Raw genomic sequence first — 19,770 nt, 5'->3', positions numbered from 1 at the left:
ATAGATGAGGCTTCCTGCTGTGCTGTGCTCTGGCCAGGCAGATCATTTCTGGAACTAAAGGCGTTCCTCTCTGCACCCCTGCTGCAGAGGGCTCGCAAGGAAGCTGGGCAAAACCCTCCTTCCTCACAAGCCCAGGCCACCTAGAGCCCCTTGTCCTTGGGAAGCAAACAGCTATGACCTCACCCTGGGAGCCAGCCCTGCCCTACCAGCACAGATCGCCAGCATCTGGAGGAAAGCTCAGCATGCTCCGACAACCCCCCCCTCCCCCCCGCTCCGCTGAGCTTCTCTCAGAACTGGCCATTGTCACGGATGTCAGGGGCTTTCCACCAGCATTTTGTTCCCATGAGGTATAAGAACCTCTCAACGCCAGGTGCCCCTAAAGGACTGTGGAGTAGAGCGCTTGGTGAGAGAGTGGGCACTGGTGACAGCCGGGGCGCACATCACCTCGGTGCTGGGCGCTACCAGGCTGGGCTGGTGACGGCCGGGGCGCACATCACTGAGGTGCTGGGCAGACACTAGGCCCCAGGATCTCTGATGGAAGGTAGCTGGCAATAAACCGAGATCTGATGGCAGGCAGCAGCCGGAACAAACATTTCATGACCTGAGCCATCCACAGTCCCCACCAGCTGATAGATGAAGAGCCATTTTCTTTTTTCAGTAATGAAGGATACAGTTACAGATCAGAAGATAGTCCGTCCCTCCAGTAGGGCAATGCCTGCTTCCCACCTTTGATGTTTCCTGCCTGTGTGACCTTAGACAAGTCTCTTCCCCTCTACGGGCCCCCATGTCTTCACTTGGAATTGGATTAGGCGTCCCTTCAGGTCCCTTCTGGTTTTAGAGGCCTGTAATTCTTCGATGTTTTCCTGTGATGATTTTTTTGCAGGCCAGTGGACAGGCCAGCTCCCCCAGAACGTGCAGAAACATGGAACGCATGCGATCCGTGGTGGAGAACAACGTTCTTTTCAGCCGTGTCTGCCCACATGGTCCCAGCTGGTGTTTTCTTGGCTGAGATACTGGAGTAGTTAGTTATTACCTTCTCCAGCTCATTTGGCAGAAAAGGAACTGAGGCAAACAGGGGTTAGGTGACTTGCCCAGGGTCACACAGTAACCCTGTAAGTGTCCGAGGTCAGATTTGAACTTGGGAGATGAGTCTTCTTGACTCAAGGCTGCGCTCTGTGCACTTTGGCGCTACCTAGCTGTCCTATAATGCATACAGGGCCACATGAATTATGACATGCCTACAGCCTCATACAAGGAATGTAACGGTATGTTGCCACCTTGTGTCTACAATGTAACAAGCAGAGGTGCCCGCCATTGATCCTCCTGTCAGGTCTCAGGCCCAGTGAGCCGTCCATAAGCATTTCATGGCCTAGGGAGTGCCAGCAGTGCTAGGCGTCCCTGGGAGCTTCTCCCCTCCTGTGTCTCCAAGGCACTCAGCTCTAGCTCTCTGGCCACACAGACCTTGTGAATGCAGCCAGCCATTACCTAGGAGCTGTCCCAAATCCCTCCTAGCAGGCTTTTCAAGACATCATGGGGGGCGGGGAGGGGCAGGGAACCTGAAAAGTCTGTACAAACAACCTGGTGCGGCAGGAGAATAGACTTGCAGAATCGGAAGAGACCTCATTCAGAGGCACCTGATCCAACTGGCACCCTAAATGCATGCCTCCTGGACTCCCTCCTCCCAACAAGTGGTGGGCTGGCCTCCCATTGAAGGGCTCCGGTGAGAAGGAGTTCAGCCCTCCTTCCAGGCAGCCCAGTCTTTAGGATGACTCATTGTTGGAGTTTTTCCTTGCCCTGAACCTCAGCTTGCTTCTCTGCACCTCCCTTCTCCTCATGCCTCTACAGCCCCAATTCTGCCCTCTGCACCCGAGGAGAGCTAGCCCAGCATAACTGGTCAACAACTAAGCCTTTGTTACTAGCTTACTCTGTGCCAAGCACAGAGATCTGTTCTCTCCTGGTCACCGGCCCTTAGAAACGGTCTGGCTTTTCAATGGCCTTTCTGGACCAGGATGGCCCAGGCTGACCAAGTCCCCCCATCTGGGATCTGACAAGGGCAGAGAGCAGGGGGACAAGTACCTCCCTAGGTCCTCTGCTTTCTGAGGTCCAGCCCGACTGAGTGGGGAAGGCCCATTGCCAGCAGACTGGACACTCAGTGAGGAACTCTGGCTGGACAATACATAAAACAAAGAAAAATCCCAAGTGCCTTCAGTCCTGTGTGGCCCTTCTTGCTTTGGGGAGAGGGGTGCCAGCACAATGACAGAAAGGGGTCAGGGGATGCTCAGAATCAGACAGACCAGTGGCAAAATTTAACCTAACTGCTGGAATCCTAGATGTCCTTGTCCAGGCTCTAGTGGATGGACACACAAGTGGAGGAAGGAAATTATATGCCTTTTCACCAGAAACATTAGAAGACAGAGAGAAGCAGGAACCCAGTGGGAAGGTAAAAGCTCTCGCTGGTTCTCCTCGGAGGGTCAAGTGTGGGGGCCTGCTGCAGCTGGGTTGACTAGCTAGACAGAGGCAAAACGAAGCATCATTTCATGGGACAGCTGGTCATCACAGAAGTGTGACCAAGAAAGCAGTCGCAGCATTGGCACCCACACCTGCTGCAGAGATGGACAGAACCGAATCACTCTACAAAGAGCCGGGTCATACAATTCGGATGAAATCCCTGCTCACACAATTGATAGGGATGCCGATGTAAAGACAGGAGTAGGTGAGAATAGTAAAAACGGTGAGGAACAAGGGCTCTGAGAGGACAGGCCTGAGGGCGGCCCAGAAGCCTCTCCTTTGCACCTCGTGCACTCTCTGAGACAAGAATCAGAAGGTACTGGAAGCAGTGATGCCCCACATGTTCACAACCTCTCCCTGTGAAATTGTTAGAGTTTGAGTTTAACAGATGGGAAACAGCTTGTTATTTGTGGGAACAAACCCTGGATGCATGCACTGGCTACAGAAAAACCCGCTGAATTCATAGAAGCTCAACACCAGCCCAAAGCTAGAAAAAGGATGAACATGAAAAAAAAATAGCATCTCTATCCCCAAAACAACTCCATCCCATTCCATTTAAACAAGGTTTTGCTGATGAAAAATGGGATATAGATATGAGTGGACATACACACAGACTGTATTAACTGTAAAATGAGCCACCCCAGTATCTCCACCAAGAAAACCCCAAACAGGGTCCGGAAGAGTCTGCTTGACTGCACAACGAAGCATTACCTCCATGATGCGATCGATTGCCTTAACAGAGACCCAAAGACCCTAAAAAAAAGGATCTCAGTTAGCCAGCACTTGGGTTATTGAACAAACAGACGTGGTAACCAGAGCAACACTGGCTAGAATTTAACTTGTTTGTGAACTTTGATGGACAAAGACGATTCTGAGTATTGCCTCATAAAATAGAGAGAAACAGTAGAGAGAAAACAACAGTTTGAATAAAGCTTAGCATGAGACTCAACTGAGGAAAAACCACCCTGGGGTACCGAAGAACGGACTAGACAGAAGAGGAAACAGAACTGAAGAGAAAAGAACCAATTCCTCCCCTCCTCCCCTCAGCCAAGGACAATGGAGCCTCCGCTGCCCTGCGGGCCTCCCAGCCAACCCGACTGGGGACGCTTCTCTTTTCTTCAGACCTAGCTCGCCCCTCCCCCGTTTTGTGTCCCCCCTCCCTCTCCGCGGCAGCCTCAGCTCCTCTTTGGCTTCCATTCTGCAGACATTCTGACAGCAGGAGCCGAGCTTTTGTCCTCGGCCCCGTCACCTGTACTTTCTGCTGTCTTTTGTGCATCTCTTAAAAGCCAAAGCTGGGAGGGAGCTGGGGCGGCATCCCCATCCCTTTGAGCAGGGATCTTTCACTTTCTGTGTGTCCTGCCTCAGGCAGCAGGCTGGCGGTGCCTTCGGTCCTTTCTTCTCAGAACTAAGGTTTCAAATGCTTAAAATAAAATACCCGATAAGCTACGTTCAGTGAGACAAAGATGTGCCTGTTTTCCCCATCCACGTCCTCAGGCTCTCCGAAGTCTACCTATGACCTGTTGGGGGTCTGTGTGCTGTAGACGAGCTTCTTCAAATATCCTGGTGCCGTCCCCCTTGATCCTGCTGTGCACGTAGAGGATTCAACATGGCAGTCCCTGGCTGCCATGCTAGTGGTTTTCTTCAGCTCCGATCTTGCTTTCTGCAATAATCTCCCTTAATACTGCTAATGCCTTTCCTCTGTTGATTATTTCCAATTTACCCTGTTTGTACATCGTTGCTGGCATCTACTACATGCCGGGCACTGTGCTAAGGGCTTTATAAATGTAATCTCACTTGTTCCTTAGAACAACCTGGGAGGTAGGTGCTATTGTTATTCCCATTTTACAGATGAGGAAACTGAGGCAAATAAGGTTAAGTGACTTGCCCAAGGTCACATAGCTAGTGAGTGTCTGAGGTCTGATTTGAAGTCAGGTCTTCTTGATTTCAGACCCCACCATCTATCTGCAGTGTGTCATCTCCTTCCCTAGCCTGTGAACAGGGACTGTCTTTGACTTTCTTGGTAGTCCCAGCCCTCAGCATAGTGCTTGGTACATAGTAGGGTTTAATAAAGGCTTGTGGGCTGACTGCGTGTGCTCCTTTTGGATAAGTTACACCCTCCCTGAGACATATTCCAGTCAGCCTGATTTATTTGCACGCAGTGTGTACTCAGTGCATTTGTGTACAGAGATCTGGGGCAGGCTCATTTCTTTGATTCTTGTCTTCTTGGAATTTCTGGGCATTCCCTGCTATGCTCCTGACACTGTGGTTCTATAAGACTTAGTTCCTGGACATAAAGAGGTAATTTTCTTCTTCCCATTTCATTTCAGAGCAGAAGAGCTGACACCAGAAGTGCTGGAATGCAGTTTCTCAAGTTTTTGACCTTGGACCAGTGATTTAGGCTCTCTGAGCTTCATTTTCCTCATTTGTAAAATGAGTGCTTGGGCCAAGCTAATCTCTACAGCCTGTCACAGCTCTCAGTTCTTCCCTTATTGAAATGGCACTCTCTTGGCATTCAGCCACAGACTGTTAGAAGGGAGCATCTCATGCAATCAGTGCATCTCGCAGCCACGTTCCAGGCTGAAACCCTCCTGGCTATGAACATGCCTTGAGATGGATGGTGCCCTGGCTCCTGTGGTTACCAACCTGAAGGGCAGGAGGGGTGCTTGGCATGCCGCTTGTGCTGCCATCAGGGGGCTGACATGATGGAGGTATCGCTGGTGATGCCAAGGGCTACAAAGCCTTGATGCTGCTAGTCCTAAGGGCACAGCCTGCGCCATTCTTTAGCTCTGGGCCCCCAGGGTCTTGTACTCAGTAGTCCCTTCCAGAAGGCAGGACAGTGGTGCTGTCCACTACAAGGTTATGTCCATCCCACAACAGCAGTTCAGTTACATGAGCTCTGCTGCCCCCCTTCAGCTGAGAGGATAGGCTGGGAGTCGAGGGTGTGTGGAGGTGAGGGGCTCCTTTGTGTCACTTTGCAGAATGTTCTGGTCCAAAAGCTGCCCGCAGGCTATTCTTCCATCTCGTGGAGATTTCCATTGCTTGAACCCTGTGCGAGCATCTTTCTTGAGACGCTTAGAATTGATATTTTCCTTCTTTAAGTTTGGAGTCCCAGGAAATGGTATTTTAATATCTGCATTGAGTTTGGCAGATTATAGAAATCCATATTGTCTGCTGGGGTAGGGAATGCTACTCCTCCCTCCTACATAACATCGCATAATTATAGAGATGTTCAGAGCCAGAAAGAAAAGAGGAGAAACAGGAACAAAGACAGGCCTCCCCAAGAGTCCTCGGGGCAGGGGAAGCCTATTTTGAATCACTGCTGGGAATAACTAGCCCCTGCCCCCAGTACACATGTGTGGGGTAGGGTGAGTGGGAGACTTGACATGCCCCCAGAATCCTTTTCTCTCTGTTCCTCACAAGGGCTGTGGCTTAATACAAGGAAGGTGTAAAATGCTGGTCTCCTTCCATCCTAAATACAAGTCAATGGTACCTGTCACAAACAAAATGGCTTATCTTGCCACCACTCAGCCAGAGACCTCGTCCAGGGATCAGCACCTTCCCCAGTCTCAGAGCCAACTCAAATCCACTCAGTTCAGTATACACATAACCACAGAGTGGGTTTTTAACTCCTTCACCTTTCAGTAGTCATTGACCCATTATTCCGACCTTTGTAAGTGCCTGATAGATGCAGAAACCTGTGCTTACACAGTCTGCCTGTGGGGAGCTGGACTCTAGAGGTGGCCTTCAACACTCCTTAGCTTTCATCTTGTGTGTGTGTGTGTGTGTGTGTGTGTGTGTGTGTGTGTGTGTTTTAGGCACAAGTCTGCCAAAAATAATCTTTATTCATTTTATCCATCCAAACCATTTCAAGCCTGGAGAGATGTCTAAACTGGTGTCTCTTCCCCACACTGTCCGACATGACTCGGGGCTGCTAAACCACTTTAGGTAACACTTTGAGGAGTTTTTGTTTGTTTGTTTTCAGCTTTTGTCTTCCTGAGTGACTTCAGCAAGGGACTCAGGTACTCCAAGGGTGCTTCCATCTAGAAGCAGGAAAGCTGCAGATCTAAGTCAGAGCTACAGGGGTCCACTCACCTTCGGATTCTCCCAACCACGATCTTGAACAAAGGCTCTAGGTAGGACTTTCCCAAGTCCACCTTCCGTTGAAACACATTCATTTCTGAGTCCGGACACTCTAGTTAACCTTTTGGAATTCTGTCATGACCAGAAATTGTGTGTGGTCCCAAAGGTAACAGAATAAGACAATTGAGATGAGGACGGTCTCTTAGAGACCCTTGCTTTGCATCAGCGAGGAAGCTGCAATGGATTGTGGGTGACCTCCCTTCCTGAGACTCTGCTAAAAGGAAGTGCTGCAGGATGCCTGCAGGATGTGGGTACCCAAACAGAAGCAGCTGCCTCTGGCACTTCCTGCCTCTCTCCCCTGGTCTTGTTACAGTTCAGGGAGTCCTGGTCCTGTGACCTTGCCATAATGGAGTCGCTCCTTCCCAGTGATGGACAGGCATTGCCTACTGCTTTTCTCTTGGCATATAATCAATAAAGACAATCAAACAATACAAAACAGCAATAAACAATAAATATTTAAGCAACAGCCTGTCCCAGACTCCTTCAGTCCACAGACTAAAGATGATCAGTTTTGAACCCAGGAATTCTAGGAAAGATGCAGTTTGAGCTTATTCAGATCCCCATGGCCACACCACCATTGAAGTGAAAATGATGGTATTAATTAAAGGTGGCAACGCAATGATAATGGAGAATTTTCTCTCCCCTGCCCTCTTCCTGACTCTCAATGCCTCTGAAATCTGCACAGATGAAATATAAGGATATGAGGTTACATAGAAAAGGCCAGAGCATCAGTTCTCCAAGTGTGCTCTGGGGATCCCTGGGGGTCCCTGAGACCCTTTTGGGAGGTTTTCATAATAACCCTAAGATGTTTTAATGTCTGTTATGGTAATTATCAATAAGTACCACCTACATAAACAAAACCTCAATATTTTTTAAGAATGTAAATGAGGTGTGTGACTTAAAAGTTTCACCACTGTTGGGTTCAGGAAATGCTTCCATCACCTGACTTTACCAGTGTAGCACAGACCCTCTAGAAGGTAAATGGAGCAGTGGCTGGAGCCCAGCGTGTGGGGCACGACATCTTGAGTTGGGGTCCAGCCGAGGCCTCTCGCAGTCTTGTGTGGGCTGGCAACTCACCTAACCTCTCTGGGCCTCAGTAAAACCAGAAGGCAGGACCAGATGACCTGGGAGGTCCCTTTTGTCTCTAAAGCTGTCATGCTGGTACTGTCTACAAGAGCATTTGTCAAGCCTCCTTGAGCACCTTAGATCTCCTTAGTTCTAAGTGCCTGGAAGACCTGATCCCCTTCTGGTATTGACTACCATGGGCCAACAGACTCAGGGATCACAGAACTGCAGAGTGGGAAGGGGCTGCTCCCCGCTTCTATATCCTACCAAATGGCTGAAGAATTCTTCTGCCTGCAGAACCTCAGAGCTTCCAAGGCAGGCTGTGCCATGATTGCACTGCTCTGAGAGGTTTGGAGCTTTCTCTAATGTAGTGCCCAAATCTGCTGCTCTGCAACTTCCACTCATTTCTTCTGAGGGCTCTCCAGGAACTAGCGGGAAGGTCTAAGACTTCTTCCACATGGGGAGCCTTCAAATATTTGAAGGCAGCTCTCTGTATCCCCTAGACTGATCCCGATCAATCCCTTCAATCTTTAGCCAAGCCTTGCTTTTGAGTGACCATCCTGGTCACTGTCTTCTCTGCCTACTCCTCCAGCCATAGTCTGACCACAGACTCAAACATCTCTTGTTCAGGGCACTGGGCTTCTTTCTATGCAGTGTAGGCTTGTATCACCTGTTTTTGGCTGCCATGTTACCTGGGAAAACCCGGTGGGTTCTGTATTCCCAAGGCTGGAGGCAGATCCAGATAGTCATTTTCTTACATCTTCAAGGCTAAACTGTTCTTGTCTCCTCTGCCCTCTGGGGTCATATAGAGAAGAGGAGGAAAAGAAGGGTGTACCTCCTCAGGGACCCCATTTCTCCCCTCTAAAGATTCCAGATGCAAGAGTGTGGGCTCGGGGAAGTGATGGAGTGTGTGACCCACCAAGATCGCCCTATGGGACTTATTCCATCCATCCCAAGTTATTTGAGAAACAGACAATCTCTTTACCGCTCTTCCAGGAGCCTCATACCCCATTTCTCCTTTGCCTTTTGGGAAATGCCCCATCATGTCCCTTTGGAGCAGCACCTTTCCCTCTTGCCCCTAAAAGCCTGAACAACATTCCCAGGCAACCATGGGCAAAGAGCCAACTTCTTCTGCCCTCTTTTCTCATGACTGTTATAAAACCCCAAATAATAGACTTCAGTGACAGGTTTTTAATAGAAAATGTGTGAAAGCCACAATGATCTATTTACTCATTGTTACAAAGCACAGGTGAAAAATGAGCCACATTCCCAGATGAATCCCAAATGAATCCCTTCACCTGCACACTCTACTCCAGAGTGGCTGTGATTATTGAAAATTCTCTCATTGTAATTCGAGTAATTAATCCCCCATGTCATTTGCTTTATAAGCTTTTGACTTTTCAAAGCTAACTTCACGAAGAGGCCCTTTTGCCTCTTTATTTGTGCATTTATCTGGAACTGGGGAGTTTGCAAAATGGAAAACTCTCTAATGACTTGTGGGATTCCAGAGCTCCTTGTAAATGACCCTGGCTCCCTGTTTTCTGAAGTTACACAGGTCGGCCAGTAGGGGAGCTGCTTCTAGCTGCTGGGTCTGGGGGTTTTCCCCCATGCACTCTTGCCTTCACTCTTGGTACTTTCAGGTAGAGGGGCAAAGGGGCATCTGAAAACCATCTGGTCTCTCTAGCCAGGACAGAGACTGCTTGTGCCTGGCCATGTGCAGCCAGGAGGGGCCTTCCTTCATCAGAATCAGGAGATCAATATTTCAAATTCAGTAAAATCTAGAATCACAAAAGCATATAGACATGCTCAACATACTCAAAATTATTTAAAAACCTGTGTTCTTCATTCATGTAAAATAGCAAGATTCTCTGAATTCTGCATTTCTCTTCAGTGAACCTTTTTCTTGGAATCCCTTGGAAAGGACTTGAGTAGCTTCCTAGGCCAAATCCTACCCAAAGCACAAGACAATTCCAAGAGGATCAGGCCCCAGGGGTGGGCCAAGTGCTGTCTTCCATGGTCCAAAGCCACAAGGACAAAGATGAAGTCTTCCCTGCCCTCAGGGAGCTTCCTTATCCGGGCCGGCTTGAGTCCCCCTCCCTTCCCCCAGACCCCCTGTGGGAACAGCTCTCACCATTGGAAAGTTTTTCCTGACACTGGACCTAAATCTGCATCACTGCATCTCTCTCTCTGTCTCTCTGTCTCTCTCTCTCTCTGCCCCACCCCTTTTGCCCTTTGAGGTCAAGCAGGAGAAAGCTAATCCCCCCTTCCACAGCATCATTGCAGACAGTTGATCACAGCTGTGGCACACCCCTTCCCAGTCTCCTCCTCAGATTTTACAAGCATCCAGCCAACCCTGTAGGGCAGGCCTGAGCTGCCCCTCTCCACCCTGGGTCTTCCCAAAATGGTTCCTGGTCTCCCCTTCCGTTGTGGTCATATTGAGGAGAGGAGACAAGACAACAGAGGAGGAAAAGGATGAGTCTGCCATGGTGGCCTCCTGCTCCCCCTTCCCATCCCCCATCCCCTGCCCACCTTACCAGCCCCCTCCCCAACCCTGGAAAGTACTTACTTGAAATAAAACAAGATCCCAAGCGAGCCAAGGAGGGAGGCGATCGACAGGGTGTGTCCCACGATGGCCATGTAATAGAGGATGTAGGCAGCCTGAAAGAGAAGGAAGCCGTCATTAAGGCCTGTCCAACCCGCCAGCCCAGCTAAGGGCCTTGCCCTTTGAAGGGCAGCCCTGACCCCAGCCCTTCCTAGGGAGGCTTTACCGGCTACCACCACTCAATCCACCCATGGCCAAAGAAAAACTGGCCTCTCTTGTGACTCCCTGCATGGCCCCTCTGAGGCTGCCTGGGGAAAGGGTGTGGAGGGGTGGGAGTGGGGAGTTGCTCACTCTCTAAAGAGCTTACAAGAGCTATTTGGACTTTCACATTACCCTGCCCCAGCAGGGCATGCTTGGATTGCAGAGAATGATCTGGCACTGGCAAACCATTTTGCCTCTGTCTTGACGTCTTGCCAAGGTCCTGCCTGAGAGCAGAAGGGAGGCATGAAGGAGCCTTGGCTGTGAGCACAGGCTGCTGTGCCCTTGCTGAACCCATGAATTAGCTGGCTGTCATGGTCAAGAGCTATGGAGCTCTGGGGTTCTGGGGGAAGTAGGCTTCTCAGCTCAGCTGTTCTTCATTAAGTCTGGTTCTGTTCCGCCAAAGAGGCCTCGATTTATTTCTTCCTGCATACTTGGATGTGAGAGAGCTTAAAAGCCTCTCTTGTTTCTTCCTACCCCTGACCCCTCCTTCAAGGCACCCTCTAGGGTCACAGCTGCTAGTGGAGCCAAGCCCGTCATCCACTCTGCTTTGGCACCAGCGCCTTATGGTGGAGGAGGAAGGAGGGGAGGAGAAGGGGGCACTTCCTTTCCACCATCAGCTTCTGCAGCTCCCTTAAGGCAGGCCGCTACTCGCTGCCTTCCACTGGCTTAGAGCCGACCTTGATGTGTTGGGGAGGAAGCACGTCTCCCTGTCAGGTTACTGGGTAACACCCTTCTTCCCCTCTCTGGACCTCAGCTTCACCCCCTGTGAAATGAAGGGACTAGCCCGTGAAGCCCAGGATGGCTCCTAAAGATTCCAGATCTGCGGTCCCTTGTCCAGCTTCCTGTCTGTACTTTCAGTGGAAAGAATGAACAGTGAGGCTGGTCCCAGTGGGGCAGTTGGCCTACATGTGGCTAAGCCCCAACTTTGCAAGGACATTCATCTTCTTCACCAACTGGAGCTGCTTTTTAAAGTTCTCAATGGACTGATGCACAGGGCAGGAGTCTGTCCTTCGAAGACTTCTGGGAGTAGCTTGGTGAAAGTAGCCCGAGGCCCTGGCCAGCACCACTGGCCCCGTGTCCCCACCTGCTGGCCTCCTCCTCCAGGCCCTCCTGGATGGCCGCTGGGCCTCACCAGGTCATCAGCAGCTCAGAGTGCTCCTAGAGCAGAGCAGCAGAGTAGAACTGAAGGTAGGGAGGGGGATAGACAGACAAGCGTGACCGCAGGGGACAACGACAACTGCTCAGACCCTGTCTGACCTGAGGGATGTGAGGGAAGCCAAGGTCAACAGGAAGGTGGGGGGCGGGAGTCTCCTTGGGCTCTACTGGGCAATGGCTGGGGAGGATGGGGGAGAGGCAGAGCTGCTCACTGGTTTCTACTTTTTCTCCCAAGGAGACTGATGTTTGGTCCAGGGAAGACCGAACTAAAAGCCTTAATGGGGAGTTGCTAGCCAAGAGAAAAAGGGAAAGCAAAGAAGAGCCCTGAGTTCCCTTGGCCCAGATTGAGTCACATGGCCCAGATACATTAATGACATCTTTGAGTCCTGAAAGAACTGGCAGATATGATTGCTTCGAGCTTTAAATGGTAGGGCTGGTTCAGAAAATAAGGCCCCAATTTTCGAGAGAGAGAGAGAGAGAGAGAGAGAGAGAGAGAGAGAGAGAGAGAGAGAGAGAGAGCGCGCGCAAGAGAACAGAATCTTCAAATTATAAGCCAGTGAGTTTGACTTTGATTCTTGGGAAAATTCCTGAGCAGATTATTAATGGTGAACTCCAGCGAAAGAAAGCAGTGACCCCAAAGTACCTCAGTGGCTTCATCTAGAGCAGGGCATGGCAGACTCAACTATTTTCCCTTCTTCATGGCAGACAGGTAGATGAGGGGGAGGCTTTAGGAAAGAATTATTCTAGTCTTTGACAAGACATTTTACAAAATATTTTATGCTATTTTTGGGAAAAGATGGAGACTAGATTCAACTGGGCAGACTGAAACTGGCTGGGTCTAAAGCATGGTCTTTACTGATCTGACTTGTGGGCAGTGTAATGTCCAATGACTCAAGAGTCTTCTCAGTGACTTACAAGAAGACAGAGAGGTCGTGCTGAGCAGCCTCCCTCATTTGATCTGCCCAGCCCAGATAGGTACAGTCCTGGGTCTCTCCTTTTCAAGGCTGTCTCCACTGGGAGTCTCCACTCCCTCTCCTCTCGCTGTCTTCTAAGACCTCCGCCTTCTGGCTCATGACCTCATCCTACAGCGGTTACCGATGACCTCTTAGTGGCCAAACCTGATGGCCTTTTCTCAGTCCTCAGACTTCTCGACCCCTTGGCAGCCTCTGAGCTAGTTGATCGCTCTCTTCTCCTGGTCCTCTCTCCTCTCTCTCCTGGCTCTCCTCCTACCCATCTGACTGCTCCTCATTCTCCTTAGCTGGATCTTCCTTCAGGTTGTGACCACTAACCATGAGTGTCCCTCAGGGCTTGGTCTGGGCCTCTTCAGTCTTGCATCACTAGCTGCCTATTGGATTTCTTGAACTGGATGTCCTATTTCAAACTCAACATATGCAAAACAGAATTCACCTTCCCTCTGAGACCTCCCTTCTTCCCAGATTTGCTATTACTATCAAGGGTACCACCATTCTTCCTGTCACCCAGGCTTGCAACCTAGGTATCAGCCTCAATCTCCCAACCTCACGCCCCATGTCCAATTAACTGCCAAGTCTTGTTATTTCTACTTTCACTACGCCTCTTGCGTCTACCCCCTTGTCTCCTCTGGCACTGTCATGGTCCTGGCACAGGCTCCTGTCACCTCCTACCTGGACTATTGTAATGACCCGCTAGCTGGTCTCTCATCTCAAGTTTCTCCTCACTCCAGGCAATCCTCCGCTTGTCTGCTAAAGTGATTTCCTGAAGCATGGGTCTGATCACTCTCCACTCCACCCTAGCCTTGCCTACTCCGTAAACTTCATTGGTCCCTATCACACCGAGGGCGAAAAATGTTCTTATCTTTAGCTTTCAAGCCCTTCACAACCAGTCTTTCTTACCTTTCCAATCTTTTCACACCTTACTCTCCTCCACATAGTCTGTGATACAACGGCACCAACCTCATTATGGCTCCTCTCCCACAACCCTCTACATCCTGATTCTACACTGCCTTTGGCTGTCCTTGAGCTTAGGGTACTCTCCCTGCTCTATGTCCTGGCTTCTCTGGCTTCCTTTAAGCTCATCTCAGATCTTGCCTTCTTCAGGAAAGGCTTTTTCCTGGTCTCCCTTAATGAACATGCCTTCCTGAGACTGTCTCCCATTTACTCTGTATAGATCTTGCTGGTCCATAATTGTTCGCATGTCGTCTCCCCCATCTGAATGTGTGAGGCCCTTGAGTCTCTTGAGGGACCATATTTTGACTCTTCTCTGTATTTTTGCCACTTAGCATGGTACCTGTCCACAGCCCTCGGAGGAAGACAATGCTTCCACAAAAGACACCCCCATTGGAGATGAGAATGCCATTTTACCCAAGTCCTGCTCTGGAGTCTACCTGCTTGGTCAGTGGGCACAGTTTGGGATTTCAAATGGCCAGGAATTCCCTGTCTCCTGGTGCAATCCGGGTCAAGCATGCCAGAGGCACCAGGGGTCTGTGTTCTGGTCCTATTAGGAGATAATTGGGTCATATCACTGCTTGGGGAATCTCTCTTCACCGGTGGGTCCACTGCCATGGGAATAATTGGTTTTTATGTGAAGATGACAAAGTTTCAAAGCTGGTAATATATTTTCTCTAATAACAAATAATTAATTTCTCTAATAAATTCTAGTAATATAGCAGTGGAAGCCACTAACAAATGTACTTTAAAAACAAATCCTTGCAGTCCCATCTTCTTCCTTGGGGCCTCGGATTTACAGCACATTTTCCTCTGCAACTCTTAGAACCCCAAACATCCTTGGGAAGCAGGGCTTTTTCACAGGTCAGTTCTCAGATTAGTATACTGCGTACAGTTCTCACCAAGAGAAGGTATTTGGGCCCATGCAATCATTCACTTGACAAGATGCTTCTCCTGGTGTCTGTTCTCTCTCAGCTGAGGCCCCACTTCACAGTCCTCCCTCAGTCTTTGCAGTCAATTCAACAGGAATCCGTGTCCAAGTTGGGTGGGGATGGGGCCTGCCTCCTCTTTGTCCCTCTCCTGAGGACTCCATTTTACATTTCTTCCTCTTGGAAGTCCAGTTTGAGTGGAGATGGGGATCAGAGATATTCTGGCTGACCTGTCTTCATCCTTCTTCTAAGATGGCATTGGCTCTAATTTTTGCTCTAAGTTGCTGACATAGGACTGTGGCTGGACAGCTCATTCCCTGACTGCCCCCTTATCCATCACTAGTCACTTCTGATCAGTTCACATGCCACTGATTTTTGTGAAGGACGATGGCTATCATGCCCAATGCTGTCTCTCCTCTGGAAGCAAACCTTCGTGAAGTTACAAACACGAGGCTTCTGGGGCATCCACACCTCTGCGCCTCTTTGGTGTCTTCATTCCAAATCACTGGGCCCATGTCCCTTGTGTGTATCCACCTTTGCATGGAAGGCACTGAGGGGCAAGATGGGTGGGGGGGGAGAGCTTGGTCTGGAAGGTCTCACTGGGTGCTTCACTTGCTTCTGTCTCCCCTGGGACAGATGCCCACCCCACGTGCTGCTCCTCCTGTTGTCCACTCATTCCTGCTCATCCTGATGATGTCCAGGGTAGACGGACAAATGTCCTGTGAAGTGAGGCTTCCTGCTGCATTTGGGGTGCTCTTCCTTTCCCTTCTGGGGAGAGCCTGTTATCCCATCTTGCTGGGAATCTGCCACCAGGGCCGTTGATTCTTGTCCATTGCAGACAGTCTTAATCCTCGGCCAGCCTTTACATCCTCTTCACATCTGCATTTCATTAAAGGGCTCATGCATCTATTTGTGAGATTCATCCTTGTTGTGATTCTGTGGGCCATGGGTCCCTCATTTGTTGCTGCTGGCTCGTTCTCACGTGGGAAGGCGTGAGAGAAGCGTCTGGGGCTGCGCTGCCCAAGGGGCTGGGCCTCTAGGGTTCATTCCATTGAGGTTCTTACTGCAGGAGTCCTAGACTGGCATGTGGGGAACACAGACAGGGTTGCCATTCAAGGTGGCCTGAAACCTGGGCTGGGAGCTGTGTGCCGGTGTCCCAGAGTCTGTGCACTTGACTCTGTCACTCTTGGCATTTGCAGCATGTTAATCAGCACGCGATGACTCAGGGAGTGTGCCATTTTAATTAGACCAGGCTAGTTAAACAGCTTTCCATTAGGAAGTGGGATCTAATGCAATTGGTTTCTCAAGGGTCACTGAGCCATGTGCCAGCAGATGATGGGCTCTGGCCCCCTCTGCCATGCCCACACGCTGCCTGTGCCGGGAGATGCTTGTCAGACCTCTTTACCGTCTGGTCGGCCGTTAAGATTTTCTTCTGAATAAAAACAAAATTCCCCCCTCCCCCACCCTGACTCTGAGACTTTCTGGATAGCCCAGAAAGCCCAGAGTGTTTCCATCCCAGACTCAGTACTTGAGTATGCTGGTTGAGTGTGATGGGACTGACGTCCTGTTGCCTCCCCCAGGAGCTATCAGGAATCTCGGGTGCCAGTAACAGGCACTGACCCGTTTTTCCTCTCATAGTCAAATTCTGCTCCCTGCTCTTCCCAGATTTTTATCACCCAACAGGTTCTCTGCTTTCCCCACTGGTTGGCTGAGTGGGCTCCTTTCCTAGCACCTGGTACCAATTTGTTAATGATATTCACTTTGCAAATTGATAGCACCTAGAAGTGTTTCCTGATCTTTCTGTTGGAGAGGCAGTGTGGCGCAGTGGAGAGTGAACAGGTCTCAGAGTTAAGATGGTCTGGGCTCAAGCCTCGTCTCTGATGCGCTCTGGCTGTGTGACTCTGAGCAGGTAACTCAGGCCAAAGTCACTCTCTCAGACTGTACACAAGAGATTGTGTGCTTGTCTTCAGCGGAGGCGGTGGGAGAGGGCAGTTTCCAGTCTGGGAATTCTGCACTCTGATGCTCCTCTCCACATGATCCTCTCCATCTCCACTGACAACTGCCCCTTAGTCATCACAGGGCAGTGACTTGGGGCATCACTGAGGCAGACTTTGGGTAAGGGGCTGGTGTGGGGGAGGGGTCTGTCTCTTTCTGACCCTCTGCTGGCGGGCCAGCAGAAGCCAAGCTGTGGCCTGCTGGCTTCCCCAGAGCCACAGGAGGGGCTGCAGCTTTGGCCCTGCTGGCCCCTGGGAGGCCCCTGGGAGGCCACCTCTGCTAGGGGCCAGAGACTGAGCTCACCTTCAGCTTCTCTGACGTGAATGAGTTGCACAGTGTGTAGTTGGACCAGGTCCGGTTACTCTCAGGGTGTTGGAACCAGTTCCCATGTTCGTCACAGTACTTGGAGGCCTGTTCTGTAAAAATGAGGCATAATACGAACAGGTTAGTTCCCAGCAAGGCAGGAAGGGGAAGCTGATCTGCTCCAAGGGGCAGAGGCATCTGAGGATGACCTCTTCCAGACTGACCAGAAGTAAGGCTGGCAGAGACACTGTCCTCTGCTTCCTGACCACAGACTTTGGGGGTTGGCACTAGGGGCGGCAGCATTGCTGATTGGGCTTTCTTTAGGACTGCCCATTTTTAGGACAAAGACGGGGAACCCAGCAGGGATGTCAGAGGTTGGCCCTCTGGCCTCTCCTTTACTTGAACCCACAACCGTTCCCCTCCCTTCTGGAAGGAACTCTGGAGATTGGCCTCAGCTGCTCTGATGCCTGATGTCTTGGGGATTCAGTGGGGGTCATTGAGGGGGACCCTGCCTTTGGGACCCTTGGGTCAGGCACCTACTTGAACCCTGTCCTGGCTGATGTTGGACACGCAGAAAAGCGAAGTCACTTCTCCAGGCTAAAAAGCTGAGAGGAGGCTGCGGGGTGGGGGTGGGCCAAGAGGTCGCCATGGCAACAGGATGCAGGTTCAGACAGTGCCTGGAATGGGGAAGCAGCTCTGCCTTCTCACAGATGTAAAGGGCACTGAGCAAGCAAAGCTCGGAGATTGGGAGGCTCCTGCATTAGTGGCTTTCAGAGGAGTTGGGTGGAAACCAAAGAAAGGGCCAGTCAGCGCCAGATATCTCTGTCTCTTTTCTCCTCTCTGTGTCTTTGTCTCTCAGTGAAGGAAAAGCATGGCGCTCCTTTGCTCCCACCAAATCGGTCACTCCTGAGACCATCTGAACCTCTCCAGCCCAGAATCGGCAGAGACCTCAGAGCACTCGGTCTGACCTTCACTTGAGCCAGCACGTCCTGTAGAAGGTGCCTACCCGGTGTGCCCAGCCTCGCCCTGCAGCCTTCCAGTGGGGAGGGGGAAGCCCCCTGAGCTGACTCCTTCCCTGTGGGGACAATTCTTCTCCAGAGAAAGCCTGTGCAGACCTCTAGCTGAAGTCTGTCTCCTTGCAGCCTAATCCTGTGGATCATGGGTCTGCCCAGGGACCAGGGTCCCCATGACGGCCTCTCATCTCTATATCTCCGAGGTAGCTCTTGGCCCCACCCCTCCTGGCATGTCATACTCCATGGCTTCTCCAATAAGGCTGGATGAACACAGGAGGCCATAAGGGCAATGGACACTCCCCCTCAAAGGTCCTGGCAGAGTGGTCCCCGTATAAGAGCAGTCCTATAAGCCCAACTCTCCAACTTTTTGGCCTAGTCAGGAGCAAAATGTAGGCTCCAACCAATGGCCATGCCTCTGCTTTGGCCTCTGTAGGCTTGGTCAGGGCCATCCCAACCCCTGAACAAACAGGCTTAGCATCAGGCTTCATCAGTGGTTTGCCCCCAGGTACTACTTGCTTGGCTGGCCTGACCTCCTGGCCCCAGAGGAGGCAAGATGGATACTGCCCCCAGGGTCAGGAGAGGCTTTGGGTCAAAGTCTGCCTGTGGTGCTTACTAGCTGTGTGACCCTGGGTGGGTCACTTCTGATCTTTGGGTCTCAGCGTACTGATGAGGGAGATAGAGGAGAGGGATAAGACGACCCCTGAGGTCTCCTGTCGAGCACGTGGGTGGGACATCTGTCAGGGACAGGGATGTGCTCATGCCAGAATCCAAGAACAAGGGACAGCCATGAGTGCCAGAGACAACAGGCTAAGGTAGGACGTCCCTGCAGTGGCCCAAAGCTTTCTCCACACTAGCCAGGGAAAGTGTGCTACAGGGATCGGCATGATGCCTCCTTTGGGGCATGGCCGAAGCATTGGCACCTTGGCCCAGACAGTCAGGGAGTCGGTCAGGTCCCCTCCCCCCACCTTCCCCGTGAGAAGGAGGTCACACCCTCGAGACCAAACGGAGAGCTCACTCCCCTGAACCCCCGGCACTCACAGTCCCCATGGCTCATCTCGTTATCAGTGTTATTTCTGGAAACCTTTAGGCTTTGGTTCTGGGGAGCACAGTCCCTCTTGGACCACCCTCCCTTTCCCTCTGCCTGAAGGCTCCAACGTCCTCCTGGCCAGATGTGGCAGCACAAGGGAGCCCTTTACCTGTCGGGTCAAAGTCGGGGAAGTAGTCGGGACAGTTCTGCACAGAGACCTTCCCGGCAGGCGTATCGTCCCAGCACAGCCACCCATCCCAGGTACGGTTACAGAACAGACCTGGGGAGGCAAGATTAGAAAAGGCCCTGCCCTGAGACCGCCTGGAGCCTCCACACCTCGAGAATGGAAGAGGCCAAGGGTGGACTGAAACACCCCTACGTGGAGGGCCGTCGTCCTCCGCAAAGACCTCCTGCAGCTCCTCATGGGAGCTAGGGACGCACTGGGGCCAAGAGAATCCCCTGAATGCCAGCCACTGGGGGCCAGGATGGCTCCTCCACTCTGGGCTACCCCTGCCCCGGGGAGTTCAGGAAGCTTGGGCTCAGGGGGGCTTCGAGGATGAATGGGAAGGATTCTGTTGCCTCTAGTCCAGCTCCAATTATCCCCAAGGACCCCCCACTACCACACAGGGGCCTCTTTGGGAAGGCTTGCTGGGAGCAGGAGCTGATTAGTTCTCAGGTAACCTGCTCCACTCTGGGGCAGCCCTTGTTTAGGAGGATTTTCCTTCTGTTGACCCTGAATGGGCCTCTGTGATGTTGCCCCAGTTCTGCTCTCTGGGACCAAGCACAACAAAGCTCATGGCAGCCTTTCAGACACTGGAAGGGGGCTCCCCTGCCCCCTCCAGCCTCTGCTCCAAAGGAGCTGCGTTAAGCTGTGTGCTTTTGTTGACATGGCCACGATCCCTGCTGAGCC

The 19,770-nt window shown here is 51.3% G+C and overlaps 1 protein-coding gene across 1 annotated transcript in view; it reads right to left on the bottom strand.

Moving 5' to 3' along the window:
* Window positions 1–19,770, bottom strand: part of CALCR (calcitonin receptor) — a 140,128-nt gene that overhangs the window by 25,440 nt on the left and 94,918 nt on the right. The window contains exons 5-7 of the mRNA XM_020978576.2: window positions 19,030–19,140; window positions 16,821–16,933; window positions 10,280–10,371 (exon numbers count right to left, since the gene is read on the bottom strand). Coding sequence (XP_020834235.1) covers window positions 10,280–10,371; window positions 16,821–16,933; window positions 19,030–19,140 — 316 coding nt within the window. The remainder of the gene's footprint in view (window positions 1–10,279; window positions 10,372–16,820; window positions 16,934–19,029; window positions 19,141–19,770) is intronic.

The sequence above is a fragment of the Phascolarctos cinereus genome, unplaced genomic scaffold, assembly GCF_003287225.1.
Source record: "Phascolarctos cinereus isolate Bilbo 61053 unplaced genomic scaffold, phaCin_HiC Scaffold_4;HRSCAF=312, whole genome shotgun sequence".
NCBI classification, from domain to species: domain Eukaryota; kingdom Metazoa; phylum Chordata; class Mammalia; order Diprotodontia; family Phascolarctidae; genus Phascolarctos; species Phascolarctos cinereus.
Note: the sequence above shows the minus strand (reverse complement) of the source record. Positions and strands in the feature narration are given on the sequence as shown.